This window comes from Coptis chinensis, chromosome 8 (assembly GCF_015680905.1).
Source record: "Coptis chinensis isolate HL-2020 chromosome 8, ASM1568090v1, whole genome shotgun sequence".
NCBI lineage: Eukaryota > Viridiplantae > Streptophyta > Magnoliopsida > Ranunculales > Ranunculaceae > Coptis > Coptis chinensis.
Window position 1 is genome coordinate 85,607,941 of NC_141463.1, and position 12,111 is coordinate 85,620,051.

The following is a 12,111-nucleotide window of genomic DNA, read 5'->3' on the forward strand; positions in this document are numbered from 1 at the left end:
CTCGGTAATCAAATATGACAAGTAGGAAGTGGTTTTTTGTTAATTGAATGTGACAAGTAGGAAGTGGTTTTTTGTTAATTGAATGTGACAAGTAGGAAGTGATTTTTTGTGAGAGTTTTGAATAGCGACCTCAAGAGTTCGCTCACGCTCACGGATTAGAGTGTGAGGCAGTTTGACTGGTTAAGCAAAATCAGTGAAGTCATCAAGTGTGTTCTAGTTGTTAGGTCTAGCTTCTAGTGAACAGCCCTTCTGGCTGGGCTTCAAGAGAAAAGAAAACCTTCCATGATTCGGCAGTCTCAGGTTACATTTATTTGAATAGCAGTTCAGTACGTGGTATCCTTATTCTCATCCGCTAGCGAGAAAGAAAAAAAGAATTCAACCTTCCGGAGAAGGTGCTAGAACAGGATTGGGAACAGAATTCTCTTCATTGGATTGACTTGGAGAGCTGGCTCCTTTTTATCTACTTTCTTTTCTTTAAAGGTGGATCGGACAAGGGAAGAATTTTGTTTTGCACATGAGATAGAATTTGATAGAGACATGACTCAGATCAACAACCCCAGAACTTTCTTGGGGATGTATATGTGGTTCAGTGTTTTTCTCCTCGCGTAAGGAAAACTGGCCAAGCTTTTGTTTGAGTCAATCAGTTTGGTTATGACAAGTCATCATAGTAATTGAATCTTAAGTTATTGTTAAAATTTATATGGATTTAGTTTTGCATCAGGGAAAAAGGTGAATAGTGCTCATTTAAGAGAGCAGGAGTGGTTTCTTAAATAATAGAAATCCAACTGGTAGAGAAGGTGAATAGTGCTTATTGAATTACCCTTGGATCCCAACCGTTGGATTTGGACACGTGTTATTAGTTTTTGTTAAAAAAAGCAAAAATCGCGTGTTGTACGCGTGAGGGGTATTTAGGCCATTTTGAAATTATGAAGGGCAAAACCTACGGAACAGTTAAAGCTGACCAAGTCAACTGACAGAACTGGGGCCAAAAACGAATTACGCAATTTACAGGAGCCAAACGCTGAATCCCTATTAAAAGTGGGGCCAAAAACGAATAAACCCAACTAAGTTGGTTGGTTTCTGTCTGTCCTTCACCTATCCTTCTCCCTCTCTCTCCTTCCTTCCCTCTCCCTCTCAACCAAACCCTAACTCTCTCTCTCTCCCCACCCACAAACCCATCTCTCCCTCTCTCTTTTCCGCCCTCCGCTCACGCCTCACTGCTTAGCAGTTATCTAGTAGGATGGATGAAGACGATTAGATGAAGTATCACTGGTCAAAATTGGGTTTCCACTGTTCCCGATTCCATTATACCGATTATGCCTACTTGCATTGTCACACCTCGACACAGCAAATTAGAAATAAACTTCCAAAAAGTCTCTGTCTCTAAGGTTGTTTTGTATCTCTGGATCTGTTAAGAACAAGGCCAACGAGTACTGACACCTGCGACACACCAACTATGAGATAAAACTCTAACGAGTCTCTCCACAGAGAGCAACAAGGAATTCCACCTTTCATAACCTAGAAAATACTGTAAAATGAACATAGAAAGAAGAGAAGAATTTGGTGTCACTGTTCAGGACTATTCCAAACAATAGTTGGAGATATAACCTAAAGTTACACCCTTACACTCAAATAAGGTGCATTGGAGTGTTAAAGCAAAGATGGGAGCAACTCAAGACTAAAAGCAGCCTGGATCTACATCCCCATTCCCTAGCACATCAAGTGTATGACACTATACCTAAACTATGAAACAACTAACTCTACCCAAAGGAATTAAAAATAAGTAGGAATGGCAGGGCACCGTTCTTCAAGAGGACCGAGCAACAATATAATACCTACTACAAATTTGTTCACTAAAGTAGTATGATAAAAGGAGTGGATCTATAACTCCTTATCAACTACCTGTAACATCTTTCCTATTCTAAGGGACGATATATAGCTTCAGACATTGTTTCGTTGATTCTTATTAACATTGTCTTTTTCAAGATAAATAACAAGCCTAATTGTCTTGTATACCCATATGATTGAAATATGTGAGCATCTTCAATAGCTTTTGATACTTAGGATGCATGTTAAAAAGCTTTGGAAAATCACAGTAATCTTCTAAAACCTTCTCCAAAAATTTGTGGTTTCCTCCAAGGATGCCAATCTGCATATAGAAGATGTGATTCTATGTTCTAGAGCTACAAACTCTATAAGATGATTCTATGTTCTACAGGTACCAACTCAATAAGACTTAAAAGGAGACGAGATTAAATCTCATCAGATCTATGTTTTGACTCTGGCGTCCTAAGACATGAAAAAAAAAAAAGTCAATGTCAAGTAGGGGAGGTATGTGTAAACAAAACAGGCTACATAGCACCAGTCTCCTAGTCCGATCCATATATGTATCATCACCACTATCAATAAATCTAGTCTCAACTCTCATGTTCTTCACTTATAAACAAATCTACATAAAATACATAAGTCCAAAAACTGTGATAAGTTGACAACCGGTATAGACTATAGAAAGCTTTGCAAAAGTCAATGTTCAGTCCCCAACACCATATATTTGGAAAAAAAAACTTGCAGGAAAGAGATTTACAAATTTTGTCAATGTTTAGTGATTTTCTATACCTTACATCCTAATCTCATCTAATCCATGAGGTTACAAATTTTGCATGAACAGGCAGAAAGATGACCTCTTAGCACACCATGAACACACTAGTAAGGGCCTTGAATAGTCACATTTGCAAAATACGATTTAAACACATATCTATACCTTCCACATCCAGAATGAATAATAGAATCTCAAAATGCACTAGACAAATTTGCTTCATTTTCAAACATTTTTGGATCTTAAATCACAAACCTCGATAAAATTATAAGGAATTCAGCAAAAGATTCATACATATATTGATATTTCTATATAGTCATGGCATAATTAGCTTATAAAGAACACATATTTCATCATCGGTACATAAATTTACATTACCAGGAGGATTGGAACCTTCCTTCAAAGCAGGTGACTTAGAACTGAAGCAACTATCTCTTCCAAATCTTGTCAAGCTCCTACCGCTTTTGGAGTCCCCGCAATTGGGCTTGCACCACCGGGTAGTCTGGCACGAAGAGTTTCATCAATTGTGCTTGAAGACTTAGCCATGCTTCTAACAAACTTCCGAGAAAGCCGGCAGGAGAAAGAGTTCGGACACTTGGACTAGCACTACCTCCACGAGCCGGGTGAAGGCAATGGGGGTTTCTTAAACATCTTAGACCTCTCCCTCGTTTTACGAGCAGCTTCCCTAGACAAGGTGTGAGCCTTGACATCTCTAGGAGACGGATACGCAATACTGAATTGAAGCCCTCTACTACCTCCAATACCAACCGGTGTATCCTCCTGTTCCAATCTCAAAGGTGTCCCTTCAATCTCTCCCCATGTAATAAACGGTGACTCATCAACACCGGGTGGGGCGTCTTTACATAGTTATACCCATTATCCGCCTTCTTCCCAGACTCAACATAAAACAGATTCGGAGTTTTCCTCATATCTTCCAAATCATACTTCCTAGTTTTCTCTGCTTCTCTTTCCGCATACAACGAAAACATCGGAGTTCCTCCCGCGACAGGAGTATACATCACTGCAATAGTATCCTCTTCATTGGGTCGAAAATCCACCAACTTTCCATGAAACCTAGTGTTTGTCCTATGAATCTCCTTAGTCAAACCCTTAATCCTCTCCGCCTCCTCTTCTTCTGTCAACACCACTTCACCATTATCCACCGGATTATACATTAACAAATTCTTCGCCGTATATTTCCACCCCTCCAATGTACTCAACGGCTAATCCGAAGTCCCGTACCCATCCGTAACACGTTCTTTCTTAATATCTTCCAACAATTTAACTTCCACTTTCTCCCCTTCTATTAAAAACCCATACCTCTCTCTCTTCTTCCTATTAACCTTTTCTAATATCTTACTAAAACTATCATTATCTTCACTAGTATACCTTCTACAAAACTCGTCTAGACTATACGACCCAACAATCGAATCAACATGCCCATCACCATCAACAACAACATTATTTCCCTCAACAACTTGCGGGGTTTTATCAACTTGCGGGTTCTATATATATATATATATATAGGGGAGGGATAGAGCCACAGGCACTGTAGCCACATTATAACCACAACCAATCCCAGCCCTCTACTCACTTAAGATCTGACGGATCCAGTTTTAACTCAAAAATAAGGGCACCAAAGCTACAGTAATTTCGGAAACTTTTTTTACCGCAATCAAAACAAAAACTGAACAAAATTTAGATCGGAAACACCTTCTTCTCCATTCAAATACTCCTCTCTCCTCTCTCAAAATACACCACCACCACTCCAAAAACCTTCAAAACTAACACTTTTTTTTTAATCTTGGTAGTGCTGTTCTAACACACGTTTTGTTGAAGGAACGATTGCAGAAAATGGGTATTCTTGGATGTGTGGCCTGAATTGTGGGCTCAGTTGTGATTGTAATTCTCGCACCTCAAGAGCACAGACCAAACTCCATAGAAGAAATTTGGACTTTGGTAACTCAACCTGGTATGGTGCTTACCTTCTTATAATTGTCAAAACATTGTTCTTCTGCGACATAGTACTAATTATTTTTAAATTGCATGTGTTTTGTCTATAACATTCCTATTTTATGCAGCAGCTACTTTATCTATAGTATTAGCTCTTGTGCTGCACTTTGAACCACGCTATGGGCAGACTAACATACTGGTTTACTTAGGCATCTGTTCTTTAATGGGTTTGCTAACAGTAAATTGTCTTTCCTTAGCAAGCTTAGTATGAAACTTGAATAACATTATAGGGTCATATTGTCGTTAGGTCGTTACACCTGTTATTGTTTTTGATTTGTCAAACTTCCTTGTGTTTGCATGCAGGTTGTAAGCATAAAAGCCATTGGGATTGCCATGAAGCTGACACTGGAGGGAATAAGTCAGCTTGCTTATCCTCAAACATGGGTTTTTGTTGCAGTTGTAGTTTTACTTGTCATCACACAATTGAATTACCTAAACAAGGTTGGTTGCTTGTTAATGTTCAGAAGCGTTAATCCTTGTTGTACTCTATTTAAAGTCAACTTATATGGAGAAAGGAGACAATTGCAACTCCTTTTGTTTTTTTTGTGGTATAATAGCTAGTAGCTCAGTAGTTTGTGTGCTATTGTCATCTGATTAGTACTACCTTAGTAGTTTTAACATAATGTTGTATTTTTCTCATCATTATTTCGTTATGTTTTATTGATCAGTTCTGTGGACCTTCCGAAAGTAGCTTGTTGTTTCATTGATGGAGATTATATAGTCATTACTTACATAAGCTGATATGACAAAGAACACCCCATTGTGCGACTCTGTAAGAAGAAATTTTGTCGCTAGTCTTCCCCTTATTTGGCCCGAGAGCCTTCCCCTTATTTGGCCTCGAGCACCCTCCTATTTTGTTGTTTTGCGTGTGACTTTCGGTTTTGATGGAATCAGTCTTTGTTACAAGTAGTGGAAAATCACAAGGCCTGCAGCAGTTAGCTTCAACAGTTCGCGGCTTTGTGCAAAGCAGCAGTTCAGCCAGCCGATAATAAACAACCCACGAAACAAGGATGGAAAAAAAAAATCCTAACATTCGAAATGAGAAGGGAAAATATATATTTGAGAATTCAAACCCGGGTGAAGTAAACCAAACAAACAAGCCAAAGAAAGGAAGCCCGAATCCAAATACGCAATTTTTTTAGCCATTTTATCATTTTTTTTTTTTTCCTTTTTGAGTGAGACAAGAAACCGGAAGAAGAGCTCTCTGGGGCTTGTTTTGCTTGTGTGTTTGCTTTTCTGACATTTATAACATGAGTTGGGTATTGACATTCCTGACAAATTCCAAAAACTGGGATTGGAAGTGGGCCTCGAGGTCAAGCAATTTTTGTGATGCTAATGTCGGTGATATAGCAAACAATTAATACTCAAGTATATCGAAAGCTCACTTCATTTGAAATGCATTTCGGTTCAACTAGTACTAGTAACTCCCTTAGATGGGCTATTCAGAATTTCAGATGATAGAAACAAGTTGAGTTAGTACATACCAAAAATACAAAGATTTTAAAATAGTAAACAAAAAATTAATCTAACACTAGTGAGAAGAAGAAACAAGTAATGCGTGCAATTGTTCTTTCCATTATTTTCAAAGGACAACTTGATAGGTCATCAAAATATATTACAACTTGATAGGTCATTAAAGTTACAAGGGATCGCACCCTTTACATTGTTTGTTAGAACTGCTGCAAGTTCAGCCAGTTCCTCCCCTTAATCAGACTCCTTATTGTTTGTCGAATCGCTAACATGCCAAACCATAAGCCTTTAAAGTCAAAATCGCAAAAAGAAAGCCAAGACCACAAAATGGCATTCCAACAAGATAAAATGACCAAAGATCACACTCCGGTGTTGCCCTTCAAGCGCTTAAGTTGACTAGATTATGTCTAGGCCCATACATATACGCTTATACTCCACCAAGGAAGACCCATACAAAAACACATCCGGAAAGAAGTTTAAAGAAAAGTACTTTTATTCTTCTTAGAACCCTCGTGATGTCTACAAATGAAGTCCTCCTCCTTATCCATAAACTTGGGAGGACACTTTCGAAAAAACTCACTAATTACACGGAAGATATATCAACACATTCACTAGCACAAGTAATTTACATGGGACAATCTATACTATAGAATATTCTAGATTCTACTGACTTTATATAGGAGTGCACCCACACTTTCAAGGTTTTCTATAGCTTTCAACCATTTCATAGGGCTTCTTCGCACATTCGTAAATATTCTCACACGAGATATATCGCCCGGAAAAAACCAATGACATTTCAATCATTTCACCGTGAACGCCAACCCTAAAATAGACCCTTCGCATCTCTTTCCTTTTTCTCCTAACCTAGTCTTCCTTTGTTCAACTCCACTCGATTCGCCTTTGCACCACCTCCTAAAAAATAAAAAAACATACATTTAGTGAGTATTGACCATCATAATTATGCACTACCTATTTTTTTTAGGTTGGAACTCCCATGTAGTATCTATATCAAAGGTGGGATAGAAACACCACGAAGAATGTAGACATCACCAAGAATGTAGACATCAAAGGCTGCTGAATTGCCTTCTTTTTAAGTTCAAAATGTCCTACCCGCCATTTAAAACCATCATGCCATAGTCGAGTGACCTACCTGGCCGAGGTCCCAAATCATCGACCTCCTCGTGACAGCTAGATGACGCTAAGACATTTCATGTTTAGGGCTCCACTCAACTCGAATACCTCTTTCCTTTTGAAAGCAAAACAAAGAGCAATAGTAAGAGACCAAACTAAAAGTCCACACGCGGAGAAATAGAAGGGGTAGAAATCCTTTTTAATTGATCTAGCAATTGAAAGCTTGAACTCGAACTTGATCGATAAGATGAATGAGAATCAACTTGGGCTGAAGAGAAAGCCAATGACTTTGATTAAGAATTGCGCAAAGTGAAAAGGATGTGCCAGCAGGTAAAAAACCATAACCAGTGATGACCAAAATATGAATACAGATGGCATTGTGTGGTAAGTTTTTAAAATCTATAAGCTCTAAATTTTTTCCTTGTGTAAATCTTTAATTTGAAATATGGAATTTGAAATCTAGAACATACTATAAAAACTGAATCGATCGACAAACAAAATGCAAAGAACAATTTCATTAGCTAGTTCTTTCCTAAATTCAATATAAAGCATTCCCCTAGGTAGATTCTATCCAACTTCCTTCTTTTAAACAACCACAACAACATAAAATTACTTAATTAGACTACAAGAACAAGCAAAACAGTACCACAACCTCAAATATTCTCAACAAATCAACTAAAATAGGCCTAGCAAACCATTGAATCAACAAACAACCTCAAATATCAACTAATCAAACAAAAACCAACATACCGAACAAATATTTCAAAATTTTCAAAATTACATACCTTGTGAGAATCGAGAATGGGGGTTTTTGGGTTCTTCAAATCGAATTTTAAGATGGGTTCTTCAAATTTGGGTGTTGAAAATCGAAAATAAGTGGTTTTGGGTTTGATTTTGGGTTTTTCGGTGGTTTTAATTTTGTTGATGATTTGTTGTTGATGATTTCGGTGGTTTTGATTTTGAATTTGTTGTTTGTTAAGTCTGTTGATGATCTTAGTTTGGTGTTTGCTGGAGGAAATTTCGAAACCCAAACCCTTCGAAATATTCTAACCGCCGATATTCTGCTGTTTGGAGAAGAAGGTAAACATTTCGTGTTTTTTGTTTTTATGATTTCTGAAATTTTGGTTTTTCTGGAATTTCGTTTTTTGGAGAAGAATGGATTATGTCCGTAGGATCAGTTCTGTTGATGCACGAGATGAAAGGTGTGGATCGGCTGTGTCCACAATGTGGCTCACAATTACTTGGCTCTATCCCCCATATATATATATATATATATATATATATATATATATATATATATATATATATATATATATATATAGATATATTCCATAAATCGATAAAACTATGAATCCAGTTTCTTTATATCTCTAAAATGCAGAAACTATTATTCCTCCAAAACGAGTAGCACAAGGATAAAAGGCCCCCTGGAATATACTTGTTGTGTTTAGTGTCAACCTGTATTCTCAAAAAACAAAAAACCAAAAAAAAAATTATTGCTTTCACATTTAGAATTAACATAGGCGATCAAAGCCATCTTGGGTATTCATTATTTGTGACCTACATAACACACACATATATGTTATACTACTTAAATACTACACACTACTTAAATATGTTGAGACTTGATTCTGGTTTGTCTAGCTATGTTTTTGTGCTTTTTATAGAGGTGAATACATAATTCACAGAGTTTTTTTTTTTTTTTTTTTTTTTTTTTAAATTCTATTAAAAAAAGAAAATAAAATACAGGGAGAAGAAAAGAGAAAATAAGAAAGTTGTGGAGCTCGACAACATACTGTCCTCTCCACCATTCACACTTAATCACTCCACTAAAACTCAATTTGTAGGGATGATGTGTTTTATATTCTCTCACAAAGTTAACTAAATCTCCTAAATACTTCAAAGGGAGCTTCCCACTTGAGTATATATCCATGGAGGCTTTCCTTCATAAGTCATTGCACAGTTCAATGCTAGAGAAGTTACTGCCTTTGCCAGTGCATCCGCAGTGAAATTTGCCTCTCCACATAGGTGTGATGTTGAATCTTTGAATCTTAAGTTTAGCACTTTGCCATCTCGACCCCATGGTATATGTCCAGTCCCAAAAGCTTTAGCAGCAACTTCTGAATCTGTTATTTCCACCCATATTTTGAACCACCCCTTCTCAAATGCTCGTTCGACTCCTTCTATGGCCATGCATTCTGCCCTATAGCTAGTACCAGGTTCGATGTTTTTCCATATTATAAGCTTGAAAATACCCATCCAATCTCTGATAGCAACACCAATACCTGATGCTCCTGGGTTGCCTAGAGCAGCACTGCACCGTCGGTATTCACTTTGATTATGTCTGGTTTTTAGGGGGATCCACAAACATTGTTTCATTTGAGGAGCCTTCCTAGACATGGGTTCGACATCCCAATATTTCAAAATTGTTTGTTCACTACTTGAACCCTAGTCGTGTCCTTTAGAAAGCCTTCCCGGTAAGTTTAACTTGAGTCCTAACAAAGAGTTTGCATTCCCCTAGTTTAGGACTCTTGTTATCACAATGTACCTTGTTTCTTTGCTTCCAAATACTCACAAGGGTTGCAAGCATAGAGGAAGTCCATAAATACCTCAGTTTAGGACTTCAAGATTTGGCAATCTTCATTGTGTCTTTGAAGTTACGTAGGGTCATTTTTCTGCACCGAACTCACACTCATATTTGTAGAATTTATAATCTCTTGTATAGGATTAGGAATGCACTATTTGTCTTCCACCAACAAGTCACAAACTTTGGCCATACACCCCTTAAGATCATGTGTGTTGATATCAAGTGCTTGCTTTAGAGATTGCTTGCCTAGCCAGTTTCTCCTCCAAATGTCCACCTTGTCAACCTTAGCCACCACCCATTGTGATCTTGGTATCGATATCGATCACTTCATATAGTGAATTTTTAATACCAGACCAGACTGAAGTAGGTTTGTAGAAACTAATTATTTCTCCATCCAAGTTAAAGTATTTGGCCCTCATGAAAAGTGCAAAATCATTATCGCCAGTGAGAACATTCTATGCCAGTTTCATCAACATTGCAGTGTTTATGTCCTTCAATCTTCTTATTCCAAGTCCACCTTCAGATAAAAGTTTGCAAACTCTTTCCTAACTCACTGTTACCCCTTTTCTAATGTTGGGATCTCCTGACCAAATAAAATTTCTCATGATAACTTCAGCTTGATTACAGAAATAGGCCATTGAAAAATAGTTGCATGTTGTAAATAGGGATAGATGCTGCATATTACCATCTTGACAAGAGTGCATCTTCCTTGAAATGGCAACATTTTACCTTTCCAAGTAGTAAGGTTTCTTTTAATTTACTCTATCCAAAACAGGGGTGACACTGCTTCTAGTAATTCTCCCTTGATGTAGGGGGAAATCCAAGTATTTTTCGGGTAGCCCACCTTCCTTCATATTCAATTCCTTAAGCATCGTCTCTTTTCTAAATCGTGTGAAGCCTCCAAAGAACACCTTGCGCGCTCTTGGCATGGTCTTGTTGATGAACTGCCCCAAAACTTGTTGGTATCGTTCAAGAATGAAGTTAATATTTCTGAGACCCCTTATATCTCCAATAGCAATGATAATGATATCGTCAACAAATAATAAGTGGCTGGGAGCTGCTATATTTCTAATGGTGACAAGGGGTTTCACATGGTTCATGATTCTAAGATACTTTCAAAGCTCTAATGAGAGTGTCTTCTGCTAAAGCAAAGAGTAAAGGAGAAAGAGGGTCACCTTGTTTCAGCCCTCTACCCATGGGAAAAAAACTAATAGGACCTCCATTGAAGAGAATGGACATATGAGTTGATCTCACAATGACTCTTATCCATTTTATCCAAGTTTCAGAGAAACCTAGTCGATTCATCATCTGGAATAGAAAATCCCAATTCATTGTATCATAGGCTTGGGTAATATCGAGCTTCATTGCTATAGATCCACCAAGACATTTCTTCTTCATCTCATTCATAAGTTCATATGCTAAACATATGCTATTCTGAGAACTCCTAGCTAGTACAAAACCAGTTTGCTCCTTTGTCATAATTTTCTCTACTATAGTGTTGAGCCTAATTTGAAGAATCTTTGATTGTGATGATTTTCATGAGAAAATTTCCCATGCAAATGGGTCTAAACTGGCTAAGTTTTTCTGCAAGCTTGTCTTTAGGTATCAAGGCTATGAAATTTGAGTTAAGACCATGAGATATAGAGCCTTGGATAAAGAAAGACTGGATAGCAACACAAACCTCAACCTTAATGATACTCCAACTTAACACTTATGAAAGAAATGACCCTGAAAGCCATTAGGGCCAAGAGAACTATCATATCCCTTTTCATGCTCAAAACCATCATCTGAATTTCCTCATATGTAGGATTTATAGTAAGCCAATAGTTATCTTCATCATTCACCAGCTTAGGTACCACAATAAGGAGCTCTAGGTCTTGTTGTACTTGTTTTTTATAGAATTTTTCTTTAAAGAAAGAGATCATGTATTGCTTAATCTACTCTTGGTCAATTAAGAGTTGATCATCCTCCTTTCTCAGCTTAGAATCATGGCAGCACCTTGTCTTATCTTGCACATGTTGTGAAAGAGAGCAGAATTTCTGTCTCCCTCATCATCAAATCATGTTCTACTCTTCTGTCTAAGTAATAATGAGTATCTATGTCCTTGAGCAACATTTAAAGGGTTTTTTAGACTTTGGTCCTACGCATAATTGGTTTATTAGACTTTGGTCCAAAAAAACTTGAATATTATACTTTAGTTCTAGTTCTGTTTGTTGACTGACAGTCAACTCTGTCGTATGTAAGCAGATTGACCACGTTGACTAACAGTCAACAAACAGAATTAGGACTAAAGTCTTCATTTTGTAGGTTCTGA

At 37.5% G+C, this 12,111-nt stretch overlaps 2 protein-coding genes, 1 long non-coding RNA gene and 1 pseudogene across 3 annotated transcripts; 1 reads left to right on the forward strand and 3 right to left on the reverse strand.

The window, feature by feature from the left end:
- Positions 1 to 2,912: 2,912 nt before the first annotated feature.
- Positions 2,913 to 4,095, reverse strand: LOC147483793 (uncharacterized; annotated as a pseudogene).
- Positions 4,096 to 4,158: 63 nt separating this feature from the next.
- LOC147483794 (uncharacterized) lies at positions 4,159 to 5,357 on the forward strand. Its single transcript, XR_015204686.1, has 3 exons — positions 4,159 to 4,568; positions 4,913 to 5,050; positions 5,278 to 5,357. It is a non-coding gene; the product is annotated as an uncharacterized LOC147483794 (long non-coding RNA).
- A 3,752-nt stretch (positions 5,358 to 9,109) lies between these two features.
- Positions 9,110 to 9,610, reverse strand: LOC147483795 (uncharacterized). The gene has a single exon (XM_086579645.1). The coding sequence runs from the start codon at positions 9,608 to 9,610 to the stop codon at positions 9,110 to 9,112; it is 501 nt and encodes a 166-aa protein (XP_086435771.1).
- A 1,291-nt stretch (positions 9,611 to 10,901) lies between these two features.
- Positions 10,902 to 11,276, reverse strand: LOC147483796 (secreted RxLR effector protein 78-like). The gene has a single exon (XM_086579646.1). It carries the CDS (start codon positions 11,274 to 11,276, stop codon positions 10,902 to 10,904), a length of 375 nt encoding a protein of 124 aa, XP_086435772.1.
- Between the last annotated feature and the right edge of the window lie 835 nt (positions 11,277 to 12,111).